Raw genomic sequence first — 27,805 nt, forward strand, 5'->3', positions numbered from 1 at the left:
TCTGAGCCTCATCCTTGGTGTGAGCAGACCCTGTGGGTTGTGCCCCCCCAGGACACCGGGGGCCCGGGCACACGTGAGGGGGAGCCCAGCACTGGGGGTGCTCAGAGCCCAGAGCCTTGCTGGCACCCCTGGGCCTCAGCTGGGAACTGGAGACGGGGGGCACGGGGCGGGGGGCTGCGGGCTCACGGGAGGCTGGGAGGGACGGGAACGGTCACGGGGAGGGATGGGGGTTCGGGAGGGGCTGTGGGAGAGGACGGGGGGGGGCAGAGCAGACGGGGGGGTCCCAGGAGGGGACTTCGGGGGTACGGGGGGGTCCCAGGGAGGCGGGGGGGGTCACGGGGCAGGACCAGGGGCCCTGCAGCGGTCCCGGGGGGCTCGGAGGGAGACGGAGCAGTGCGAGGGGCCGCGGGGGCGGGGGGCGGGGGCGGGGGGTCCCGGTGTGCGCGGGGCCGGCCCCTGCCCCGCCCCGCCCCCCCGGCCCCGCCAGCCCCCGCCGGCCTCCGTAGCCGGCGCCGCGCGCGCTCCGTGCCTCGCGGCGAGGCGGAAGAGGCAAGATGGCGGCGGCAGGCCCGCGCCCGGCCCCGAGCCGCGGCGCCCGGCGGGGCTGAGCCGCGGCCCGGCCCCTCCCCGAGCCCCTCGCAGGAGCCCGCCCGCCCCTTCCCGTGCCCTGCCCGCCGCCCCGGGCCATGCCCGGTTAGCGCCCCCTGCCCGGCTGACGGCGGGGCCCGGCCGAGCCCCTTCCCCGCCGCGTCGCCCCCCACGGGCCGGGCCGGGCCGCGCACCCCCGCCCCGCCGCGCCCGGGACGCCCCTCATGGCCCGAGCGGCCCCGGCCGAGCTCTGAGGGCCCCGCGAGCCGTGCCCTGCCCTTGCCCTCCCCTCCCTATGCCCCCCCCGGGGCCGCCCTGCCCCTGAGCCCCGGAGCGGCGGCCTTCTTCCTGGCGGCGGTGGCGGAGGCGCGGGAGCAGAACGATGTTCTCGGCCCTGAAGAAGCTGGTGGGCTCGGACCAGGCTGCGGTCAGAGACAAGAACATCCCCGCGGGGCTGCAGTCCATGAACCAGGCTCTGCAGAGGAGGTTTGCCAAGGGAGTCCAGTATAACAGTGAGTCGCAGCCCGGCCCCGGGGTCTGTCGGGGGGCAGCCCCGTGGGGCCGCCCCATCCGCGGCCAGGGCCCCCGGTGGCGCTGTTCACGCGGTGGCTCTTTTGCCGGTAGTCAGCCGAAAGCCAAGCTTGCAGTTAAACCTTAGAGCGTGCAGAACTCGGGGAAGAGGAAGGATGGCAACCTTTTAGGTGTCGGCGTGGCACTTGGGAACCTGCGGTGTCCTCGGGCAGCGGGAGGTGTACCGAACGGCTGCATGCCTAACGCTGACTGTGACACAGGAGAGAGCTCTTTGTAAATCGGTTACCACCAGTTAAAGTATCAAGACCATGTGGGTGACCTTCCCTGCAGCCCAGGGTAATGGTATTTATAATTAAGCTCTAGTGGCTGTATGATAAGGGTCTGCTGAAAAGCTCTGCGCTGCCAGACTTTAATAAAACTTGAGTGATATATGTGTCCTTGGTAAATAATTTAATTCTGATTATGTTTCTGCAACAGATATACTTGCTCTTTTCTCAGGAAACATTTTCAGAATTCTTCCCTTTCAGTATTGAAGCTCAGAGTTTTGTTTTTTCTGCTGAAGCTCAGTAAAGGTTACTCTTAATACAGTATTTCAGGAAGGCACTGTAAGTATGTGAAACACATCCCAAAGTAACAATAGTGGGATGGGGACAGTAGTTGTCATTTGCGCTGAAAATAGATCTGCATCCACAGAGTGCTGCGAGTATCAGCTCATCTGCGGGAATGGGCACGCTCTGGAGTCAGGCTGCAAGAAGCTGAGAGAGTGGCAGTTTGGAATGAGACTGATTTGTAAATGTGGCACTGAATAATTTCTGAGCAGGCACACGTGATGGAGGAATAGAATTTGTGCTGTATCTTAATTTGAAATTGTAATGAAGGGAGAGATCAAGGGTTTGGTGTGTTGTGTTTTTTTTTTTTTTTTAGTGTTGTCACTATTGACTGTGCTTTTAATGTGATAAGTTTTGGAAGCTCTCAGCTATGCTGGGGAGAGTGTTTGCTGAATTTACGCAGAACACATGTGGTAGATATTCCAGAAGTCCTTAATTTAGAAAAGGAGTGTCTTAGCAAGCAATTGTGAATATGACAAGAAAAACACATTGTTAAGGGACATAATTTCTAGTGAGAGATGAGGGGTGAAGATGAAACTATTGCACCTTGGCATACAGCACTGCACCGTTCAAAGCATACCTGGAGATCTGGTTGAAGACTATTGATCTCTGCAGAGGCTTAGCAGAGCCCACAGACCGGAACATATCCTTGTGCTTCAGTGGGAAATGTTTGAGACCAGGTTGCTTATATCAACTTGTGAATTATGTAAGAGAAAGGAGTTGATGTTTCAACAGCAAACGTTTGTGCTGCATGCAGTACAGATCAACTGCATCCTGCTGGCACAAAAGTAAAAAGGGACAGCTCTTCATTAGGTGCTGACAAACTGCATTGCCACCTAACCTTTGTGGATGTGTACCTGCTTGTCATTAATACAGCAGGGCCAAAAATGCAAACAGCTAAGCCACCAACTGTAGCTTTGTTTCTTTTTGTCTCATTACCAAAAGCCTCTGGAAAGCTTTTTCTTTTGAGCATGGTCTCATCAAGATTTGTGTTCTAATCACTGGTTTTATATCAAGAATAAAACCACATCTTTCTGTCCCTGCCTTAAGGGAAGCTTTCCAATCTCCATAGTAACTCTTCCCTGTATCACAGTTATATAATGTTCGTAGGAGATACGGGCAGGGTTATGAAAGAATTTCGAAGCACCCTCATAGCCATGGCACTGGATAAGTAGGGTGAGTTCCAGCATGGTGAGGGTATGGGTGTTGCAAGGGCCATTGCTAAGCAAAGGGGAGAGCTGCATATCCTTTGTCCTATCAATGCTCCTTTCTTAGGAAATGTGAAATTGAATAGAGGGGGGTACAAAATTCATTTTGTAGCCATCTTTAACACAGGTCTTTAAAACTCTTCCCTGGAATTGCATAACCCTAAACCAAAGGGTGCAGTCATGACTGGTTCCACAGAAATACTTCCTTGTTTCCATAGTCCATTATTGATTATGAAGCGTAGCCCATTTACTTACCAGAAATATAAGTGTGCTGAAAACGCTTGCTGATAAAGTGGCAGCAAATGGCTGGGACCTGGGCCTTATCACATGGGTTTTGATGCCTCTTTCCTGTGGGATTTGGGGCAGGCTGGGCTGTGCCAGCTTTCATGGCTGTCAAGTAGGTTTCATAACCAAACAGCCTCAGTCAACAGATTTGCGTTGATGGTCTCCCTCCCACTCAGGTAAGTTTTCAAAAGGAAGAAAGTTGCAGAGTGGATAGGTTTAAATTTCTGGTGAGAGCAAAGACCACTAACAGCCCTCGTCAGCAATCGCTTTTTCTGCATGGGGCATCCTAATTTGAAACAAAAGTGTTTTCATACGTCATTCCCGGCATACACTCCTTATTGGCTCCCTTTATCGTCTGGATGGAGCTTTTCTGTTTTTACATACTATAGCCCAAATAACTCCAGAGTTCCGTAAGGTACAGAGAAATTATGAAAATGAAGTGGGTCTGTACCAATTTTGGTTTTAATGGCTTGGTTGTTTACGTGAGATTGTGGTTCCCAGCATGGGGAACCAATTTTTGTAAAAACTTGTTCTTTTTTTCTGGTTGGGCTAGCTTTGCACTTGGACCAGGGCTGCTGCTGTTCAGCGAGCTGTGCTGGCCCCAGGAGAGTAACAAAGGCCAGAGTGAACAGGCTCGGTGTAGAGAGGCAGAGGTGGATCTTGTTCCTTTGGAAGTGGTGCTGGTTTAAACAAATTACAAGACAAATTACAGAAGGAATTACCAGTTCCAGGTTACTCAAATGTGGAAGTTTACATAAGGCAGTGCTGACCAAAGAAGGGTGAAATGAGTGGCTCTGGCTGGGCTACATGGATGAGAAGGCTTCTTGGGAATTGCAGACTGATGACTGGTGACAGGAGATGTGGAAGTGCTGTATTTTCAACCCAGTGGTCCCATTTCCCAGAAGTGCACCTTCTGCTCTGGGCTTTATTCTGAAAGATGTGTCTAGCGTGCATGCCACCCAATAAAACCCGCTGCTGTCCTCCCTGTGGGCATCACCCTGGCGTAAACGTGCAGCGCTGCTGAACTACCATAGTCATTAGCTCCAAGAATTGCCCTGGTCCCTCTTCTTATTACTTGTCTGTCTAAAACATGCTTTAAAAGACAAAACGTAATGAGTATGGTGCATCCTTATTGTGAGCATTGTAGTCCTTACTTTCTTTGTGTTGTTTTAGCATAGTACTTCCCAACTTCTGATTGTAGTTTTGTTAAATATTTTCACTCATTACTGCTTCCAGAAGAAAGACCTTGTCTCTTCCAGCTGCTTCCCACCTTCTCTTTTTTTTTTTTTTTTTTTTTTTTCCTATTGCTGTCACAGGTGTTTGTGTAACGTGTGGGAAACTTGCTTTGACTGCTGTCTGGCCTTTTCTCCCCAGGAGTTATGCTTGGGGGTGTCTGTAGATCATGTCTGCTTCTTTTTGTGGCAGAACTAGCTTTTAGTGTTCCAATTACAGCCTTGTAGTCACAGCCTCAAACGTCTTCATGAGAATAAGGTTATGACCCTTCATACGGGGATTATTAGCAGAGATATTCAGGGATTTTTGCTCTGGGATCCGAAGTCCTTAGCTCTTGCAGCATACTGAAGGAATATGGGCAGTGCTGGGAATTTCCAGTCCTGAGTCGGCCTGTGGGCCTGTGTCCTTGCTGCTCTGCTTCCATTTCCCCATTTGCAGAATTAAAAACCCTGTATTTTTTCTGACACAGTGACAGAATGAATGAGAAGTGATCTGTTCATTTTTTTCCTCACGTTTTTATCTATTCCCAATCCCTACCCTTTTTCCCACAGATAATTCTGCTGTCTTTGCTACAACGCTGTGGCTGTTTGCAGTAAGTACTGGTTTAACTAGAAATCAAAATAAGGTAGCAACTGTGTACATCCCACAGGTAACAGTACTAACCTCACCCCTAATTGCTGGTCTTGTCACATTCAGACACAGCCTGGGCCTGTGGTTTACCTAGCTGGCTGTGCCCTGAAGCTCATTCAGCTCTTCCTGTCTTGCAGATGTCTGTCATTGAGTAGACCTGCCCCATCTGAAGTCTCAGATACTGATTTTGTTTTGCTGAAAATGATCTATACGACCTGCCTTCTTCCTGCTTTATTTTTAAACACTTTTCCAATCATCAGAAGCAAACAAATGAACAAAAACTGGTGAAAACTAACACACTATGTAGGAGGAGAGAGTTCCTAACACAGAAAATACTGAACCTGAAAAGGGCCATTGGACGTGTTCAAATGGAGCACATGCTGCTACAGGCACCATAAGCTGATCTCAGTGTAGCTGCTGGGGGGTGAGGGTGATCTTCTTGCCCCCCCCCAGCCATGCTGGCACTGCTCCTACTGCTCATGCAGCTGTGCACTTGAGCTAGAGGAGGAAACTGAGCGTGCTGAAAATGAATAATATGAGGGTTAGTTTTCAGCCAGTTCAGTTTCTTGATCCAACTCAACAATGGCTGCATAAGTTGATAAGTTGCATAAGCGTTAGCAGTAGGAAAACTGGGGAGTTGGGGATGACCCCTTCTGGGGAAGAGCTCACAGCTGAGACATCTGTGGGTGTCCTGAAAGTGCACCTTGAAAGCAGCCTGACTGAGGAAGGGTCTGCTTGTCCCTTAAAACTCACTGTGTCAATGTCTTGTGCTGTACTTTTTAGAGGAAGCTGATTTTTTAAATCTCTCTCTAATGTAGGCAGTGAGAGCATTTTGAAAGGTTCAGGTTCTAAAGGGGACAAACGATCTTATTCTTTGTGTGGCATGGACTTGCTGCATTTCATTCATTAAGAAATATCAAAGGAATCCTCCTTTGGTTGTTTCCCCATCTGTAAGCATGAAAAAAAAAACCCACACAGGGCAATGGGAAATGCAGGAAATGGTTTGTTGTCTCTACAGAGATGCTTTGGTACCTGTAAATGAAGTCATTCTATAAATATTTTGTTCTTTGTGTCTTAATTACCCTTTTGCTATTTTAATAAGTAACTTTGTAAAAGAATAAACAGCAATACCTCTTAGTGGGTGGGAGCAGAACAGCAACCGTAGCATAGCAGAACTGCAGCACAGAATTTCGCCGGACAAACCTCTTCCACAGACTCCAGGCACTGTTACTCTTAAATTTTTCTCTGAAATGCCTGCAATAACTCCTGAGTTACAACAGAAGGCAGCCTTCAGTCTGAGATTCCCTTGCCCAAATGATGATGCATAACCTACTGCTAATCACCTGAATCTGCCGTTAGATGTCTCTGAGTGGCCCATTTTTTAGTGGATAATAGCTCCTGTGTATCAGATGCAAGCATAAAAATTCTGGTCCTGTTCAAGTCAGCTTATGTTTCTCAATAGGCTTGTACCACTTAAAACAAAGATGGTATTTAAAAACAAAAGTCCCATAATGTAACAGAAGATTTAGAAAACAACATATTCCATTTTCAGATAGAACAAGATAATGTTAGGGTAGCCTGTGGAAGTCGATGGTGTTAGTTGCTAAAGAAGTTGCTTTGCTGGGTTGTGTACAGGTTATGGTAGCAGTACAGGTGATGCTCTCTGCAGATGCGTTGTTTTCACTGCAGCAAGACAAGATATTTTGGACACTTCTTTACTCAGGGTGGGCTTGAATGCATTTTGCATGGACTGATGGTTCTTGCAGTAGGCAGGGATGTGCGGCATGCTAGGTCAGCCTGGTGGCCTAGGCAGCTGGGCCTGAGGCAGGCCAGTGGAAGTGGAGCTGTTCTCATGTACCTAAGACCACGATTTTTAAGAATGCCTTTGCTGAGTGCCATCAGCATGTTTGTGCCTTAAAAATGGTTAAGACCTAGCTCCTGCCACAGAGGCCCTTTCTTTGCCACAGAGGGGACCAACAGAGATTCAGTTTTTTCTTGGTTTTATTTCTGTTATTGAAGCTGATTTATGTCCCCAGAGCGGTGTGCTTGTTCTGGTTCAGCCTAGCTTGTTTCTAGTGCATGTAAAGTAGATTTATTGTGATCTAATTTGATTCAAACTGTGGCAATCAACAGAGGCAGCTTGATGAATTTATCAGCGGTGATTTCAGGTAAGACCCTCGTGTCGTTAACTGCCTCATCCCTTTGACAGAGATGGTCAAGGCTTCAGCAGAAGCTGCCTCTCCGCTCTCCTACAGCATCCTCAAGAACTTTTGCACCAGTGCCTGGGTGCAGACTGACACCTCTGGACTAGGGACACTGCCTAATTCAGCTCAGCTAAGAACTGGTCCTTGGGCTTTTGCTGACTTGGGGCAACTGGCTCTAGGAAGTGATTATTTCTGCAAGGAATGAGAAGTGTTTAAGGAGAAATGCGAATGGTAGAGGAGGTAATTGAAGAAGCAACCTGACATAAAAGGCTTGCAAAGAGAGAGGGTATGAGACAGGGCTGGTTACAGGTGAAAAAATGCAGGAGGGTAAAAAGAGCAGCAACTTAGCTAGCTTGTGCAGATTCTGAAGTTTCAATCTTGATGTTGGTTCTTCTTGCTGAGCTAGTGTGAGTAGCTGAATAAACACTAATTTTAATGACAGTCTCATGCTTTTTAACAAAACCCATCGTGCCTGTGTAATATGGGAGAACTAATTACATCTGAATAATGCTCACAAAAAGTTAACATGCTCGTCACAGCATTCTTTGATTTGCTTTTAATCAACTTTATTTATCTGCTTGCTCTTTTCCCCAGTGAAAATTGTTATCCGAGGGGACAGGAACACTGGGAAAACCACACTCTGGCACCGACTGCAGGGAAAGAAGTTTATTGAGGAATATATTCCAACTCAGGAGATCCAAGTCACCAGCATCCACTGGAATTACAAAAGTAAGATGAAAGGGGGTGGAAGGAGCCACTGTCATGGGACAGCGGGTCTATGTCTTGGGGGCAGAAATTCCACTGCAGCCTTATTTGCTTCTTCTGTATCTGCTTGGGAGATAAAGTGAGCTCTCATCGATCTTATTTTAATTTATTATTCACAGTTTCTCAGTCATATTTTCAATAATTTTAATCAAACTATATAAGAGAGAAAAAATAGACCTTTGAAAGTTGCAGTTCTAGGAAGGTTTTTAGTAGGTGATCCAAAAGATTTGAAGTATTTGTGATACGCTTGACTTGCTAATGGAAACAGGTTTATTATGAAAATCTGTCTCTGAGGCTAAACCTGCTTGGTGTTATATTGTTGTGTACAAGTGAAGAGTTTGATGTAAACTAGTCTTTCACTGATTAAAATGTAGAGAACATACCTTAACTGGTGATGACGATGTTTTAAAAATGGTTGTAGTACTAATAGCTCTAGGCTGACTTACTGAAACATGGAAGTATCTTACCAGTAGCTTTTTTGAGAGATGAGGTGTGATTTTTTTTTTTTTCTTTCCCATCTGCTCTGGCAGTGTAAAGTGGCTCTAAAAGCCCTGCATCTAGCCTGGAGAAGACACTGCAGGCACTGAAATTGCATCAGACTATGGTTCCAGAGGGTGTTAAAGTCAAGCTTTTAGATTCCTGATCAAAAATGCCACAGCCTTGGGGCATGCGCTACTGACTAAGCATGAATTTGCTCTGTAAGACTGATGTTGCTTTGAAAAAAAAGTCAGCAGTTTGTTACTATCAGATGGAGTTTATCCGTACCACTTTGCCTCTTTTTCTGAAGCAGTTGCTCTGTCTCCTTATAAAGCCTGAGGCTCCGGACTATACCAGGAAAATCCTGAGGGAAAAGCTTGGATATGAGGGGAAAAAAGGGTATATTGAGAGATCGTGGTTGGATTTGTGCACAGCCAGTGCTCCTCTCCTTAGGGTTTTTTGGTCCTGTGTGTGTGTGTACATACAGACCTACAGGTGCAGGTCACAGGTAGGTCCATGGGCCTGTCCATAGGAGAAATGATTGCCACATTACACCTGTATTGCTCAGTGTGTAAGGTATCAATGGTGCTGGCCTGCTGTGGGGGAAGAAAAGGGATGGAGTAAGTGCTTTTGTAGGGCTGGTACTCTGGGAAGGACCCCTCAGTCCTTTGCCCTCCGCTTGTTCAGGGCAGCAGCTTTTTAGGAGCTGTTTCAGGTAGGATACGTCTGTCCTTCACAATACAGTGCTCACTTTGATGTAGGGGCTACAAAAGGTAGTGTAAACTAGTTGGTTTTGGGGGATGAGACCTTATTGCTCTCTACAACTACCTGAAAGGAAGTTGTGGGGAGCTGATGGTTGGCCTCTTCTCACAGATAACTAACAATAGGACTAGAGGGAATGGCCTCAAGTTGTGCCAGGGGAGGTTCAGGTTGGAGATTAGGAGACATTTCTTCTCAGAAAGAGCAGTCAGGCATTGGAACGGGCTGCCCTGGGAAGTGGTACTGTCACCATCCCTGGGGGTGTTCAAGGAAAGGTTGGACGTGGTGCTGAGGGACATGGCTTAGTGGGTGACATTGGTGGTAGGGGGGTGGTTGGACCAGATGAACTTGGAGGGCTTTTCCAACCCTAATGATTCTATGATTCTAAGAGGGCAATTGAGAAGGAGCGGCAGAGACTAAGTGCTATAGACTGACCGCAACCCCCATTCTCCTGCACTGCTCAGGGGGAGGAGGTGTTTTTGGTTTCTTTCCTTTGTTTCTCACTTTTCTAGCTTGTTAGTAACGGGCAATAAATTTTACTATCTCCCTACTCTTAGTCTGTTTTGCCCATCATGATAATAATTTAGCGATCTCCCTGTCCTTATCTCAACCCTTGAGCTGTTTGCATCGTATTTTTCTCCCCCTTTCCCTTTGAGGAGGGGGAGTGAGAGAGCGGCTGTGGTGGAGCTCAGCTGTCCACCCGAGTAAAACCACCACAGATGGATAGCTGCACTCTGCCATGGATAGGGGAGAAAAACAGGTCCTTACTCAGTCCAATAGTGGTTTTCTCTCACATTCACAATCTGATGTTGAGCTAAGCCTGATGTCACAGGTGTTTAGATTCTTTGGTAGGGACCTGCTGTATGGCCATGCTGCAAATGTGTGCTCGTTAGCTTCTGCATTTCTTCATAAAAGTACCTTTATTTTGGGTACAATGTTATGGATGTTCTGCCTATCTGCTCTTGCAAGGTGTTGACAGATCTGCAGTGTTCATGCAGTGGTATCCTCCATCTCCATCGAAATGTCTGGCATATTGCATTTCAGCTGTGCCATCCTTCCCCCACACTCATACTCTTCTCTTCCAGCATATCAATACATTGGTTATTGATGTGTGAATGTAGAGCTTATGAATTGTTTGGATGATGGAAGCTATCTCTAAAATCAAAATTACTTTAGCCTAAATAGACTTAGACCAGACTGAGACACAGAATACTTTATTTTTAGATGTCTAAGTCTAAAGATTGCACTGAATGTTAATTGTGGTTTTCTGCATTACCACAGGTAAAACCCTCTGAATTTTAGTTTCCTCTCTAATCAATGTCAGTAATATAAGTACTGTTTGTAAATACAGCTTTTGATTTCTAAGAGGCTTATTCATGCCTAATTCTTTTTGTGTTTGTGAACAGTTACATGCAAAAAGATGTTTGAAGGCTGCTTCTTGTATAGAAAGATCCATTCACCTTATGTGTTTCTGCATATTTTAGGGTCTATATTGCCTTTTAGTGAGCTGAGACTTACGCACTGGCTTGTTCAACATGGATGTGATCCCAGGGTAGAAAAAAGCTACACGTGAGGATGGCTTTTATTGTCAGTTGGTAACCGCAGGTCACTTCTAATTCTTAATTCTAGTATTTATGGGATGCATCTTTATAGAGCTTCCTGGTTAGATTTGACAGCAATGTGTACGTATGGCAATGGACTTTTCTCAAGGCCAAGTGTTGTCAAGCTGCTGCAATTTGCTGGAAGACTGTACGTGAAATTGTGCCTTTCATTTGTGTTTATTTCACATATTATTTTTTACTAATAATTTCCAGTAGGAAATTCTATACTGACCTTAATACTTGTAAAAATAACCTCATTTTTTTAAAAAAAATACACAAGATACGTTCCCTGCTCAGAGAATGTTCCATAGGTGATGTGCATGCTCTGAGAGACTGGCTCAGATCTAATTACTGACCTGTTAGCTAAGTTCATCTGTAGAGGAAAAATACACTTTGTTTTTCCTGTGATCATGCTCTTAAGCTATCTTGAATAAACGTTATGAGGTAGTTGGCAGCAAATATTTACAGATGTTAATCATATCACTGTCAAATATTCAAGGATTCTTACAATGCTTGTTCCTACTTGGAGTGAACAAAATCACTTTTCTGTGCCAGTTGTATAACAGTTGTATCTGTTATGGAATTTTTTGTATACAAGTAAGGAATTACCATTCCTGACTCTAATGTATGCTTTTTTTAGGGTATGGGAGTCATTAATTTTATTCTCATTTTGTCAGCCTCAAAAAGGGAGTCTGAAATAAAAATTAACAAATACTTTTGTTCCAATGCTTTGAGTGCCTTATAGATGGGTGTGTGGAATTGCAGAGTTGCTCTGCTCTGTATGATTTGTGATCCAAAGAATATGAAATGAGTCATGTAATTGCGTGAGAGTAAATATGAACCCACCCGTAAAACAATGATTCTTATTTTTAAATAAACACTTGCAATTGAGTCTTCTCACCTCTTCACCATGTTCTGTGAGAACAGTGCTTTAATGTGCCACTGGCTACAAAGTACTTAGTGAAATAGCAACAGAGTAGAAAAATTTTTTGAGTGTTTTGATCTATGGCTTGTGCTAATCCAAATTATAGAATTAAAATGATGTATTGGCACTCTTTTTCCTGCAACATGCCTTCAGAATCCATTAGGGTGAAATGCTGCTCCTACTGCTGTGTGAGTCATAAAAAAAAGTCAGCACAGCAACACTAAAGTAATTATCCTCTTGTGTGTTCAGGATAATCAGGAATGAAGCTGGTGATGAAAAGGAAGAATTTACTGGCTACTGGCCAGCAGAAGCACTGGTGCTAACAGGGAAAAAAAAAAAAAAACAACAAAACACCACCGACATGGAAAACAATTTTCTTACATCTTGCGTAGGTAGTTTCTTAGCTAAGTTCTGCACTTCCCCTCAGATAAAAGGATATAGAGAGATCTTTCCTAGTCAAACAGTTCAACTCCTCAGCTATCTAGGAGTGCTGCTGCTCAGCAGGATTTCAGTACTGGGGAAATTACCCACCAGGAGAACATTACTGAAGGTGCATTGACATTAGCTTAAGGAGGTGGCGTTCTCTGGAGCTTGGGAGCAAAGTCCCAGTACTAGGTACCAGGCCTAGGAGAGCACTGTGTGGCACCCCAATGGACTATTTTGGAATGGTTTTCCAACTTCTTGGGAGAAACCTCTTCTTAGTGCTTATGTGCTGCTGCATGTGGAGCTGCTGGAAAGACCAAACTGCCTTCTGGATGCCTGCTGCGCCCCTGAAAGATTTGCTGCCTGAGAAGGGAAAGCGTGTTCAGTCCCTTTGCAGAGTGTCTTGACTGTTGAAAGGCACCAAGATTGACTTGGCACGTCTGTCTGTCCCTTGTTCTTTTGGGGCAGCAGAAGCACTGTCAGTTCCAGCTGTCAGGTATGAACTTAGGGGCAGAACTCAAATAGGTGATCTGTGCCTGAGCACCCGCTGCCTGACTGCACACCTTGCATGCACCATGGCCTCAGGCATCCCATGCCCCAGTGAGAGCGCCCTGATGCACAGTCTGGGGTGTAAAGAGCTGCTCATACAGCTGGGCGAGTAATCACGAGTATTTGGACTTGAGCCCTACCCGATTTGTTGGTTTGTAGAAATATATGGGGCCAGACTGAATTTGGGGAGTGTTATGGTTTGGGCAGAGGGTGTAAGGCTGCAGGCTACTGTATGCCTGTTGTGTTTTCGGCACTGTTTGGGCCTGTGGTGTACTGGCTGAGCTGACCCCGGGCATGCCTCCTCATCTTGTACCATGCCTCCTTGCTAGCAAATGGGAAGGTAAGTGAGAGTTGCTATGAGGAAAAAGAGAGGCTGATTGACCTTTATACATAAAAATAAGAAGGGATATTGCTCCAGAAGCAGAGGATCAAGCTTTACAATCATTCAAAATCTGTATTTACAATATTTTGAAACATTTAAGTTAAGCCAACAGTGCATTCTGTAGGGGAAATGTTTCCCAGCTGGACAATGGCACTTAGCTAAATTCTCTTGCCATGCTATGAGATTATTTTCTGCTCTCAGACATTATCATCTTCATGTTCCGCTGCTTTAAGTTCAGAGCTGCTCCAAGTCCAACCTTTACTTTGTAGCATTTCCAAAAGTAACTGTGTTTTGGAACTTTGTGAAGATCAGACTGCTTATTCAGATTCAATATATATTTCTAACCAAAGCTACCCATCACTCATGCCAACTGAAAGTTTAACTGCTAGCTGTCAGTATTTGCCACAGTGTCTTTCTAGTGAGAATTTTGTTTGTCTTGCTTCAGATTTTAGCAACTCAAATCTAACTTGCTGCCCATTATTTACTGATTTTAGCAGTTTTACGTCTTAACAAGCTGCAGTAATACCTTATTTTTCATAGAGTGCAACTTGAAATTTGCAGAGAGAATGGATTTCTGTGGCTGCTGGGCTGCCTGCACTCTTTGTAATATTTACGTGAAAATGGCCTTAGTAAGATGGATTTTCTTTAAATGTGTGTATTCCTTCGTTTTTCAGCCGTATGCCTTTCTTTCAGACCAGACATTATTCAAATTAAATTTATATCTTTTCTGAAAAAACATGAGAACCTCTGTATGTTATAAAAAATGCATGTGAAATATTTATAACACATTTCAAATCTCTGATAAAATGTGAAGGAAATCTGTCATACGAGTAAGAATCTTTAAGAAATATTTTTAGATATCACAGTATTGGATTACAGCCTGTTCCTTCCAAAGTAGGTCTTGTGTTAGTTGTGTTTAGTTTTGTTTGTTTGTTGGTTTGTTTTTTGTTTTGTTTTGTTTTTTGTTTTTTTAACTCAAGAATTACTTTTCTTTTGACTTTGATCTACTTTGACAGTACTAGTTTTGGCTTAGACTCTGTGTGGTAAGGGTTGAGTGTTGTTCATTTTGCTGAACCGATTTTTTTGACGCTGTCTTTTTTTTTTTGTGCTTTTAGCCACTGATGATATTGTTAAAGTTGAAGTATGGGATGTAGTTGACAAAGGTAAGATTCATAAGTTCTTTTCTACTGGAGATTCTGTTTTCTCTCAGTTTTAATGAAGAATTTATATGGAATCAAAAGTACCATTTACTTCTAATTTATTTAGAAAAAGGTGTGTATTTATTTTTTTTGAAGTACATCGATCTTCCTGGAAAAATACGGAAGGGAAAGAAGAGTCTCCTATGCTAGAGCCCATTATTTGCAATATGAACTTTAGATAAAATCCAGTATTTAGAAGCAGTTGTTTCATGTGCTGTGTGACAGATGAAATAGTCTGCTGCTTAGTGTAATCAGACTCTGAATTTTACTATAAACTTCATATTCTCTCCTTTATAGTTTTATGTATATTTATACACAGGTACTGAGTTCTTTGTTCTGTTTATAAAATTCTTGCCAAGCTGCTTTTATAAAGGAATGTTATTGTTGAATTGGTAAAATGTTACCTGCAGTGAATAATGTATGCAGGAGGAAAGGATGAAAGAGAAACTGATTACTTAAATCTGTCCTAAATGCTTAGCCAATGAAAGTGTTATGATGTATAAAATGTATTTTTCATTAGTTTTCAATTTTTACCAGTGTATGAAGTTCTATTTTCTTAAATAAATGGTAGACATATGTGAAGGCACAACCTGAATGCAATGGAATCTGTTACTACAGTGGGTTGGGAGCTCAGATGTAAATCCTAAAGCCCATTCTGTAGCCCCAAATTCATGTTTTGTTTGGCTTTTGAGAGGTCTCCTGTACCAGGCAGGCTCGTTGTTTAAAGTGTGAGTAGGATCATGAAAGCAGCTTTACAAGTGAGAGTCTTATGCTCTGCAAGTCTGTTCTTTGTGTGCTTCTCTCCCTCAAATTTATTGACAACAGTGATTGAAATTTCAAACTCTTCTGGTTTGACTCCTGACACATTCCCTCAGTAGACCTACATCCAAGGTGTTCTGCCTCTGATGTACCACATGTGCAACTTACACATGCATTAACACCAAAAAATAATAGGATAGATACAGTAGGGAGTGGGAAAGGGAGAAAGTAAGTTTTTCATGTTATCTAAATGATATTGAAAAGAGCAAAAACAAAAAGGTAATTAAGATAGCATCTGTAGTTCAGATGCTTAACAGAGCAGAGCCTGTAGCTTAAACTTGAGCCAGTAACTTTAAATGAAAGCCCTGGTAGCTTTATTATTTTATTCTTTTAAACCCTGGTCTTTCACAGCATAAGCAAAAACCTTACTTAAGTCAGAGGTATTGCTGAAGTCAAACTGATGACAAGTTGGCTTTCAGATCCTGGGATAATATGCACAGGGCTGGAATCTTAAGCAAAACATCTGTTTTCTCTCAGCCTTGCAGCTTCGGTATGAATAGATTGACAGTTAATTTGGGAATCATGTGGCTCCAGCATTTATTTCTGTGAATAGCTTCTCTGAGCAGAGTCATCTTCTAAACTAGAGACTTGTCATTTTTTTGGCAAGATGGATTGGATTTGATATGAGCAGATGTTGATAACAGCTCTTCTGGTACTGCTTTCGTTTCTGGCTGTGGAACATGTATTAGAAATCTGAAGAGACTCTATTTACATTTTATTTTCAAGATGAAACTCATTCTGTTCAGATCTCTACTTATGGACCACAGATGTGCATTTTTATATCGTTAAATGTACTCAGTCAGTGCAGTGTAAAACTTCAGAGTATCGTGATACAATAAAATCAAATCCTTTCCCATTGCTGTAGCATTGCAGTTTCTTGATAAATGCAACTTCAGCAAAGTGTGCAAGTTAAGCATTAAAAACTGGCTCATATGTAAGCATCATCAAAATGTTATTACATGACATTTTTATTCTTTCTTTTGTATGCTTAGGACAAAAAATCCTCCTGCGTGATGCTTTTGGTGAGAGCAATGCCAATCTAGACAGTAGACTTCTATCCAGTGCTGCTGCAGAATAGTGCTGATGAGAACCAATCCTCCTTTTTTTCCTTTGCCTACAAGACCCTGGCTAACATGCATACTTAGAGATGTGCAGAACGCTGCGTTTATCAGGCTGGATTTTAAACTGCCAGAAGTGCATTTTCTGAGCATGCATTTTGACATGCATACTTTTCCAGGCTATTTTTTTTCCACTTTTCCCGTCTTGGAACAGCTGTTCCTTAATACAGAAAATTAAGAGACCTCTATTTAAATTTAGATGTTAAAAAAACTGTATTGAAGGCCTGATGTGGGGATGTTGCTAGACTGTCTGTCTAAAGGATGTGTCCATAAACTTCAGTGTTCAGCTTTAGTCTTATAAAGCAGCTTCAGCTTCTTCTCAGTTATGCAGTACTGCCATTCGTTATGTCTCAGTGTGAGTATGTACAGGGGAGTATGGGGAAACTCAGTAAGCTGCACCCTGAAAAGCTTCGTGTACATTTTTGCACTGAGTTAAATGTTGTGGTTTTACTATTTTGCATTTTTCCCAGCGCTTACCAACATTGTGCCTCCCTGTCCTTGCTAGTTCAGCAATGTGTTTGTTTGTTTGTTTTTTCCCTCCAGTCTGTGTTAGGAATGCAGGAAGTAGCATTGTTGGTCCTGCCTGGCTGATGAATGGTGGTGAATCGGTGCCATTTGTTTAGCATAAAGATGTCAATTTGCAAGTAAGGTGAAAAGGTTTGTTGTGAAAGCTTAGAGTCTGTGAGGACAGTTAATGCATTGAAGCAAGAGAGTATGGCAGTTGTTACACTGTACTGCTTCTCTTACATTTTTCTTGACCCTCGGATTTTTTTTTTTAAATGTGCAGACTCACAGGAGTAGTTATCTGCAGCCTGCTGGGTTCTCCATAGGCCTGCTCAGAGAGCTCATTTGTGTAATGATGCCATTTGTTAAACTCTTTAACAAGTAGAGTTTGCCCCCAGCTCTGGATTGTATTGAATTTTATCCAATATGTGTAGTAAGTACAGTCTCCTTTGCTGCCCTTGGAAGTAAAAGAACATAGGAAAGGTATCTATCAGTAAAAGTCAGTCCTGACTCATCTTCCTGGCTTTGCAGCAAGTTGTGTAACTGCTGCAGGTTGTAAAGCTGTAACAAATCCTGCATGCAAAGAAGTTGCTTGAAATTCTGATGATTCAAGACCAATTCTGATCTTCTCTCATGTAACTTCTGCTAGTCTGGTTTCTGCATCTTTTTCCATACCTGAACTGAGGGGATCAAGTCATATTTTTTTCCTGTGCCAGCAGAATAGCATTAACCCTTTCACCCAATATTGGAGATTGATTTCCTTTCCCTTCCCCTTCACTCTCCTGCCAGGTGTGCTGCAAGAATGGGGAAAGGTCAGAATTAATATTTCTGTTATTTTCTGGTGTCATTAGATGATGCTGGAGATGCAAACATTTTAGAAATGTGTATTTTGGAATAATGTACAGAAACATCTCTCCCTGACTGTGGACGACATTAGTTGGCAAGTTTTACTGAATCCTTGCTATCCTGCAACAAATCTGATGGTACACAGAGGTGCAGAGGCTGTCATGTTCTGGCCATGAATCCAGTCTTCTGGTATCCAGAGGAACTGTTCTGTAGACTTAAAGGCACTGCTGGAAGCTTATTTGTTTTTAGTGTTGCTGATAGGCCTGCAAAGAAGGAGCAGTCATTGTGCCAGTTAGAGAAGCTGAGCATTCACCATATGAACACCCTTGTTTTCTAACTGAGGCTCCTAGATCACATATCAATGCAACCTTAAGCACAGGACTTTGTTCTTATAACCACATGGTCATCTTTGTACGCTTGGCTTTACAGCCTCAAATGTACATACATCAAATACACCATGCCCTTCTCTGGTTCATCTTGCAATTTTGGTTCCAAAAATAGGCACTCTGCATGAATATGTACATACCTGTGCTTTTCAGCTCTGTTACTCCTTTATAGATGACCTCCTTTACAGCAGTGAGGAACATCACATGTGTTACTCATTCCTCTTGGCACATCTTAAAGCCCTAAGCAGGGAGAGGTGTACAAGTCATATTCATTCTTAAGCATCAGTCTTAAATATGTTCAGGATAGAAAGACAACTTGGATGTTAAGGATGAGAGAGATTTGTGAACTGTGAAGAGGTCTTGATGGGTATTTGTGGTTACTTGGACTTCTGTTTTAACATCAGAAATTCAGTTCATTCCCAGCACAATTTAGCAGTAACTAGAGAAGTGGTGATGCTTTGACATTCAGAGAACCTACATGAGTTCCACTGACTTGAAATTAATTAATTCAAGGGGGAAAAGGTATACATGCCCTAGACATCCCACAGCTTCAGTTGGAAAAATCAGAACCCATACTTGTATCCCGAGGGAGATGAACTTCAGGAATGGGGAAAGATTGGAATTAATATTTCTACTACTTTCAGATGGCAAATTAAGACGCTACTAGGGCTGCAAATATTTTTAAAATGTCTGCATTTTGTACTGATGTGCAGCAGCATCTCCCAGATGCACTGTCATGGTGTTGCGACTGCAATCTCCTGTATCTTTTAGCACATGCAGAGCTGATGTGCAAGGCCTGTTGAACATTGTCCCACAGAGTTTTCCATTCAGAAAAATGTCCCAAACTCTTGTTTTGTTAGCTGACACTAGTTGCTTAACAGCTAACGGGTAATACAGATGACCAATATTTACCAAATGTAGTTTGCAAAGTTGTTTAAGAGAAGTGTATCAACTTCATAATTAGCGCTACCAACCAACATTGATTTCAGTAGCCTAACGCTGAGTTCAGAGGGGGTGTATCCTGACATCTGTGTGCACAGTTCTATAATAGTACCTGGTGAGAGTGTTGGATGGGGTGATTTTTTTCTATTCCAAATTTTCTTCATTTGGGTTTAAGTAGGGAAGCACTACAAAATTAGAACCTTGTATTTCATAACATTTCATTTCCTTGATATGCATGGCAGAAGAAAGAAACACTTTCCCTGTTGTCATGTGCAGTATTTGGCAGAACCACGAATTTTACAATTAGTCAGTTGATAGTTCATTTCATCAGTTGAGTTGAATAGCTAATGGAAGCTGGTTTTGCCCCACATTGCAAAATCTTAAGAGATGATGGGAGTGTTTTGTGGGTTGCCAAACATTGCTGTTGTCAATGACAGAGCGAATTTCTAGAAATTCTAGGCTCTGCCATACCATTATGTTTTAGTTAACTCATCACTGTTTAGACTGGGACAAAGTTGATTCAGAAGTATAGTTCTTAATTACTGTCTTTAACATCTGGAAGATATTTGATATCTGAAAAACATAACTCTCTAGACTTTGCAGGGTTATTTACTGTGCAGTGCTGTTCATTTGATAAAACTCTGGAAGCTGCTGTATGTAACTAATTTGAATAACACCTGGGGGCCAAGGACAGTTTTTTCATGGTTTGTGTCTTCTCTAAATTTCTTCAGCGCTAGGTGAAAGAACATGTGCTTGCTCTTGCATATTGAGATTCACAGCAACAGGTAGTGACAACTGTCTACACCAGAAGATCATGTTAGACAGTGGCCACTCTGCTAGTTACTGATACATCATCTTCTTTGCCCACTGTGGTCCCGGGCTTTAAGATTTGTAAATGTGATTACAGTATAACTGATGTTACTGCAAAATGTCAGGAAGCCTAAGATTTAAAACACTGACTCATTTTCTGGTGATGCTGAGTCAAATGCCAGTGGCACTTTAAAAGTCAGCCTGTAAGTGTATTCAGTGCTTACTGAAGTTGTCAGAAAAGAAAGAAGTCTTAAGGGATCTTTAAGTATAAGGGCCGCAATTTAGTATCTGCCTTATTGGAAGCAGGTGAGTTGGAGAGAAATGTATAGATCCCTCAAGATGGGATTATGGCAATGAGATGATGGAATTCTTTACAGTAGTTTTCTAGCATCTTCTCCACATGTGTAGTCTGCCTCTTTTACTTTCCTATGAGGTTAATCAGAACTTTGTCTGTTCTGTAGCTTATTCTTGTGTGCGTGTCTCTAGAGTACATGGCTTTGAGTCCATGCCTCTTGAGGATTTCCTTTCTTCACTTCTGTGGTGATGTCCAGATCTGACCCATCCAACTGTAACATTTTGTGCATATATAGGCTGTTTTTATTCTGCTTCTTCAGCCCCCTCACCGCAGTTACTCGATTTTACTTGGATTTTCCCTTGTCTAAGTTCTGTGTTTGGCTGTTAAAATCTCAGTTGCCAGCCACTCTTATGGGTCACAAGGCAGCCCCAAGCACCTAATGGGATATGGGATCACATTTATTTCCAATATTGCTTCCTTCAGGTAATAGTAAGTGTAATAGTACAACGACATCATAGCGTCTCAGAAAGCTGAGTATGTGGTTGTGCAGTTCAGTTGTAGCAGCCCTGTGATCTTCTGCTCCTTCAACGCTAAAGCAAGAGCAGCTCACTTTGAGGTCAGGGAGTATGCAGAAACATGTAATATTCAGTCATTGTAACTTTATGCTGTGAAGAGTGTGGTTTAAGCTGCAACAGACTTTTTTCCTGTTCATCTTTGAATTAGACCAGCTGGTATTCTTTAGCAAGGCATGCCTGTCCCACCCCTCCTTGTTCTCCAGGCATATGGTAGAATTTTAATCTGCTTTAAGGTCGTGTTCCAAATGCTGTGATTTCATAGGGATTCACAGACCTGTCCTGGAGTTCTCTGCCCAGTGTAATACATTTTTTGTTTTGTTTGTTTGTTTTACAATTCTTTTTAAGGAAAATGCAAAAAACGAGGAGATGGTTTGAAACTGGAAAATGACCCCCAGGAGGTGAGTCACCTTGAATGCTGACATCTGCCTCTTAGCAGGAGGCATCTTGTTCACCTTTGTTTGGTCTATGGAGAATTAAGTTCTGTATTTGTTTCTGCTTTAATGCTGCATTAGAGGGTGAATAAGGGACACTGTAATCTCCGATGCTCTTTTGCCTGTGCTTTTTATCCCTGTTGTGCCCTTCTCACAATTTTCCTGCTGTTTTCAGTTCTGTCTTTTGGGAATGAACCCATCCCAGCTGTCTATTTCTTTGCTTTGTACCTGTTTTCACGCAGTCAGTGTCAGGAAGTCTTTTGGTAATTGACTTCTCATGAAACATTGAATAAATCACTTAACAGCCAGGGTCTCTGGTTGCTCCTTAAAACTGGTCCAACAATTACCTTTTAGCACTCTTTGAAATGTAAAGGAGGCAGGGGCAATAGAAGTGCCACCTGGTGTGCAAAAGTAAACAGAGTTGCTTCCTTGAGGCTCTTGCACAAATGTGCATCCTTTATCTGCTGCAGTAAAACAGAGTGCCATATGGGAAACCATAATCCCGTGTTTCCCAAACCACGTTTGGGCTACTGATGCACTTCTGTAGTATCTCTTTGAAAAGCTATGCAATGTTATTCTTGAGAAAAGTCAATTTAAAGGCAAAGATCGCATGATCACTGCTGCGGCTCTTAAAGAGCTTTATTACTCCTGTTTGTGTGTCATTGCCATTTGGGACTCAGCACATGGGCAGGTTTTGGTACTTCCTCAATAACCACTTGAAAACTGCTTGAAATTGATGCAAAATCTGGTGTTAGTGATATGCACTTGGTTGTGGGGATGAGTCAGGGCAGTGAAGAGTTAGCTGTTTCACCAGGGTGCCAATCTTGCTCAATCTGTGTGATCAAATTGGAAAGATTTCCTTTAAAAATGTTCTCTTATGTGAAAAGACCTCTGAGAACAGATGTCACAGCTGCTTCTTTGCAAATGTGTGTGCATTTTTCACTCCTGGAAATAGGAGTGAGAATTGTTCTATTGGTACCAAATTGCAGCAGGAGCCTTACAGGTTCAGTTCTGACTAGCACACTGTGTTTTGCAGAGTGCAGTCTAAATTTGGTGAAAACCAAATTGGCTACTAATATGTTGTTTTAGCTCTGCATGGAAGAAAGTCAGTAGAAACTACATCCTGGTTTTACCAGTATTTGTGTTGACGAAGAGATGTAATACAGGAGCCAAGTTCTCTGTACTCTGTCCTGTAGCTTATATGGACTTACCTTGCCAGTGCACAATTTGGGGGCACAGTGGAAAGAGGAGTAAGTGAGTTTTATATAGCATTTGCTGTCAGTCTTTTTTTTTTTTTTTTTCCTGAGACTGCTGGGTGCTTCATACCCTGGTCCTGTGGGCAGTGGAAGCTGTGACCCACCAAGTACATTTTTTAATGATGATGACATGAAATCCGTGGATATTTTTTTATAGTGGCTGTTAATGTTAGTTTGCCTGTTCAGCACTGTGTCAGTTGTGTTCTCTATGATCCTGAAGTTGAGTCAAGTTATTTACTGCTTCTTTTGCCTTTATTTTCCCAGGCAGAGTCAGAAATGGCTCTGGATGCAGAGTTTCTGGATGTTTATAAAAACTGCAATGGTGTAGTGATGATGTTTGACATTACCAAACAGTGGTAAGACCTTCAGCAGCATGTGCTATGTGATTCTCACTTTTTTAATGGAAGCAAATGACTTCTAGACCTCTTGATTCCCAGATGGTCTCTAGAGCTGATATGCAGCCTAATGAGTCAAAGCAAGCTTGTATCCCTTAAAATAATAGCTTTATCTTCTGGCATGTCTTTTAATATACTCCACTCCTGGGTTTGTTTCAAACAGTCTCCCTGTGGGCTTCTGGACTGCAGTTTCTGATATGCTGGTATCTGAGGCTTGATAATTAACGCTATCACGGGTGCAAAATATGCTGGACGTGTTATAAACATACCTCTCTACAGAGCACAAGGGAAAACGGAAAGATAGCAAGAAATTCCCAGGAAGACGGGTATTAGTAAGGATTATTTAGATGCTCTGAGCTGCATTAATGTATAGAAATAATGAGCTGTCCATTTTGCTCACCTGAGGAGAAGGGGGAGAGTCACGTGGAAGACAGATTTAAAAGGGGAGGTAGTAAGAGTTTTTGCTTTACACATAAGGTTGCGTTTTAAAGGTTTTGTATGGTTCAGTGAGACCATTGCCAGTATACGTTAGGGAATGTTTTTCATCTGCTGACCTCACACAGTTTTATAGGACTAAGAGAAACATTACTTGAAGAGATGTGTGGTCTCTGGTGGAAGTGGATTATTGAACTTGTCAAGTCATTTTTGAGTAAAAAATGATACAAACATATTTACAGTTAATATATTAGAGGGAGGGTTAAGCCACAGTATTGGAGGGATTTGGGGAAAAAAAAACTTTGTATTTTTTTCTGTGGTTTATGCATGAAACTGCTCACAGAATGGTGTTTCACCCTCACTTGCCTGTGTCTGTCTTTCCTTTGGTGAAGGACATTTAACTATATTCTGAGGGAGCTTCCTAAAGTGCCAACTCACGTTCCAGTTTGCGTGCTTGGGAATTACAGAGACATGGGGGAGCACCGCGTCATTCTACCTGGTGATGTGCGGGACTTCATTGACAATCTGAACAGGTAACTGGGGATGGCACCACGGTCACCAGACAAGGGAAGCAGACTTCAGCTGCTGTGTCATCACCCATAGATAACTTGCTTCTGTGTTTCAGATCTGTGTCACGTTCATCCTCCAACCCTCTGCTTAGCTTCTAGGCTTCGATGACTCTTAAAAGTCTCACAAAGAAGTTTCAGTTTTCACGATGGACTCTTTCTCCTTTGATCTAGCAGCCTATACTGAGCAGATTGTCAGCAGATTCTTGGAAACAGTGACTGCATGCCTGCATGTACCTTTCAGGAGTACTTTTACCAAGAGGTCATTTCCTTTCTGGTTACTCCTTACCTTGTGAAAGAATTCTCTCCCTGCAACACAACTGTTCTCTACTCCACATAATTCTGCTACAAGAAAGCCAGCTAGTGTAGCTGTGTTTCTCCCTCTTCCTCTCATAGCATCTCCGCACAGCGTTTTCTGGGTACAGCTAGATCGTACTCCACCCTTTCCAGACAGGCAAGGTTTTCCCATATAACAGAGAACCTCAGAGCCCTGTATATAAAATTTTACGTGTTGGTCAGGTGTTAATAGATTGTACCTTCAATGCAGTTTTATGTTCTTAAAGCAATTTTTAATTTTCTTGGTCTCTTGCTTGTCTGTTACTATGTCAGGTGTACAGAAATGTGCCAGTTTTATTTCTGGATTCCGTAATATAATCATTTCTTTTCAAATTTATCTCTATATATGTCTTAGAGTTTAATGCCCAGTTCTGATGCTTGAGTTGGTGACTTAATATAGGTCTATTTGTGGTTTTAAAATAAAACCTTCAGTGAGAAATTAACAGCTTGTACATCTACAAACCCCCAGCTTAGTGAACTAATAGCTCAATGTCCTGATGCAGTATCTCCTAGTCTAGCAGCACTGTGACAATGCAACATAACTGCTGCATCCAGCTTTTTTGCCACCTTCAGGAGGAACAAAGTCTGAATTTTCCTGTAAACAAAATAACAAGTCACTAGCAGAATGACTTGCCAGCCTCCATTTGAGGGCTGAGGGGCTGGTTCACAGAATGGAATTTAGCAAGTACCTCATCTGTGTGTACGTATGTGTTTTGTACAAAGTTTTATTTCCTCTTTGCATATCTGGTTGAGACAGACCTCCTGGCTCCTCATATTTTCGCTATGCTGAGTCTTCCATGAAGAACAGCTTTGGACTCAAGTACCTGCACAAGTTCTTCAACATTCCCTTCTTGCAGCTGCAGGTAAGAGAGACGGTATTTCCCTGATGTTCGGGGTGGGTGGGACAGAGTTGATTTTTCTCTAAGGTGAGAATATGATTTTATATGCAGGATATTTTGTTGTTAAAGGATCCTGAATAGACTTCTGTTTTCGTAACAGTGTAGTTAACAGAATTTTATTAGTCTGTTGGTGCCTGTCACTTAAATGTCTCTGTTTGCAAAAATGCTCATATTTGCTCTTTCATTCAAAAACACTTACCTGTGTAGAAAGGCTCCAAGGTGAATATCACTGCAAAGAAAACTGCATCCAGTGTTGTAATTACTAAAAATGTTACATATGCATAGTTGTTACACTTTGTATTTAAATTCTGTGTTGTCAGTCAGTAAGTTAAAACTTGAATGAGAAAAGTCTTGTCTCTGAACTATTCAGTTCATACCACGTGTTTGCTGAAAATCTTTGTCCTGAGATGAACAGTAACTGATCTGCTTGGATCCAGTGCAAGCAGGTAGAAGGCTCAAATCTCTGTCATAGTTGAGCCTCCTTTTCCTTCTAAGGGGAAAGGTAAAGGCTGAATGGGAAGGGTGAAGTTCACATCCATGGTCCTTTAGAAGAGGACCCTTTGATGTCATCATACAGAGGTCCTTTGGGGTCAGTGACTTACTGCTTCTGGGGGGTGCATATGAAGTTGTATCACAGTTTTCTTCTGCTTGGAGAAATTCAGACAATTGATCTTGATGATCTTTTACCAGCAGGTGAAATGTCTGTGTATATTTTTACACAAATAATCCAAGCTGAACTGCTAGTTCAGAATAAGCTTATATATGTTAGTGGGTGTTACCACATCCCAAGTCTGCAGAGCAGATGCATTAGAAAGAACCAGGATAAGAAAACTAAATGTACAGAAACCCAGTAAAACAACTAAAATACAACTTTTCCTCAAAAATGTATTAAAAATCTGAGATTAAAACCCGATTTGCTGCTCACTAGAGAAGACAAATCTTCAAGCATGGTGTGTTGGTTACATGTTTGTTTTTATAACCTTGGTTTCTACAGTAAAGTGATGTCTTGTGGAAATCATGCAGAATAATTAGTTTCCAGGTTACTTTTATGAATCTCCCTTCTTCTCAAATAATGTTGTTAAGAGACAAAGACATTAGCATGGGCTTCCTGCTAGATTTGTGTCTGAAAATTGCTCATACGATACTGTTAATGGCCACTATATGCAATGATTTTCCTAAATACGATTGTAAGCAGGAAATATCAAAGTGTTTGTAGCACTAGGGTTTACATGGAAGCAGCTTTAGGATGAGAGTCTTAGGGAACCTTTCATTGAAATGTACTCTGTATAAGTAAATATGATCTATTAATCTGAAAGTAATTAGGACACTTATATAAGGTAATTAGCCTCAAAGCCAGAGAACTTCTTGTACGGATCTTGGTCCTCAGGGAAATAGAAATAAATCTGATACGGCCTTTAGCTATTTGAAGATGTCAGTGACAGTTGTTAGGAGAGGTGAGGGAAGTGGGGTGACCAGCCCCAATTTATTTCCATTTCAGTGAGCATGGGATGGCACTGGGGGGTAGTGCAGAATCCAAGGTACAGGTGCTGCATGTGGGTTAACCTTGGTTATTAGACTCTCTAATCCTGTGGTGGTGTTGTTTTTGTTCTTTTTTATTGTTTGTTTTGTTAAATGTAATTAAGCAATTCAACACTTCAGAAACAAACATGATGAAAAGACTTCTCCATCAACAGCTTAGTTTCTAAAATGTGAAAGGGAAGATTCAGATCATGAAAAGAAAGATCAGTGCATGTAAACAAAATGTTTGCACTGTTCTTTGCATTTTGACATAGGAGGTGGTAGTTGAGAAAGCTGGCTGTGCCTGTTGGAACGTTTTCTCTATGCAGCCAGAGTGGTGCTTCCTGGCTTTTCCTTTAAAAAAGCAGTGCAAAAACATGTTCCTGTAGTTACGTGCTCATATGTGGATTGCAGGCAGCTGTGTTTCCATGCATTCTGATAAAAATCACAGTGTAGGATCCCATATGAAGATGGTCTGTTTCCTTCCTCCCTGGTTTGAGGGAGATTCTTGGCCTGGCCATTCTGTGAGGAGGCAGGTGACACCGCAGATTCAGAGGCCTTTTGTTGCTGCCACCCAAGCTTTGGGACTTTACTTGATGTCAACCTTCAGCCAAGACATGCCACACTTTTTCCTGTGCCATTTGTGTTTCTGCTGCAGGTTTATTAGAAGAGCTTTGTGCTGTTCCACAGTAGCTGCTGCTTTGCTGGCTGTGGGCATTTGCTGCTCCTGGTTGGCATCTGATACTCTTGCCTTTGAGTGTGCTGGGAGCCAGGGCTTGCTCCCCCAGGCCTTATTACCAAGCAGTGCAACATGATGTTTAAATTTGCAGGAAAGTCACAACTAGACTTAATTCCTAAAGGTACTGTTTGTACCTTCAGAGAGACTTGACAGAGGCTCTAGAAAGGAGTAAATTCCCTGGTACTTCGGAGCAAAGTAGGTAAAAGGGGAGGAATTCTGCCAAAAATTAAATGTACATACCAGTTAATTGGTCTCAGTCGACTTCCAAGGTTTCTCCGTTCCTCAACCTGATCTCCCACAGCTCTCCAGGGGAAGAGGAGCTGTTCGGCCATGTATGGCATTCCTCTGTGTCCTTTAGTGGTGTTGGCATCTAGTGTGTTGGTTTTAAGTTGCACGTTTCTGTGTTCAGTTTACCTTTATGTATCTTTCATAAAGAAAGTGGTGGGTGAAATTCAACCCCCCAGTAAGGAGCAAGTTCCATCTAGCAGCCTGGGCTCTTTGATTATTTATCTGGTCCTTTCCAGGGGAAGGATTCTCAAATTGGAGAATGCAGTGTAGCTGTAGGAAC

General features: G+C 42.7%; 1 protein-coding gene across 1 annotated transcript in view; it reads left to right on the forward strand.

Moving 5' to 3' along the window:
• The first annotated feature begins 802 nt into the window (after positions 1-802).
• The window catches only part of RABL6 (RAB, member RAS oncogene family like 6), a 56,607-nt gene continuing 29,604 nt past the window's right edge, over positions 803-27,805 (forward strand). The window contains exons 1-7 of the mRNA XM_032200056.1: positions 803-1,100; positions 7,882-8,016; positions 14,284-14,331; positions 21,008-21,060; positions 22,614-22,705; positions 23,572-23,712; positions 24,839-24,944. Coding sequence (XP_032055947.1) covers positions 971-1,100; positions 7,882-8,016; positions 14,284-14,331; positions 21,008-21,060; positions 22,614-22,705; positions 23,572-23,712; positions 24,839-24,944 — 705 coding nt within the window. The 5' untranslated portion in view covers positions 803-970. The remainder of the gene's footprint in view (positions 1,101-7,881; positions 8,017-14,283; positions 14,332-21,007; positions 21,061-22,613; positions 22,706-23,571; positions 23,713-24,838; positions 24,945-27,805) is intronic.

Source organism: Aythya fuligula, chromosome 19 (genome assembly GCF_009819795.1).
Source record: "Aythya fuligula isolate bAytFul2 chromosome 19, bAytFul2.pri, whole genome shotgun sequence".
Lineage (NCBI taxonomy): Eukaryota > Metazoa > Chordata > Aves > Anseriformes > Anatidae > Aythya > Aythya fuligula.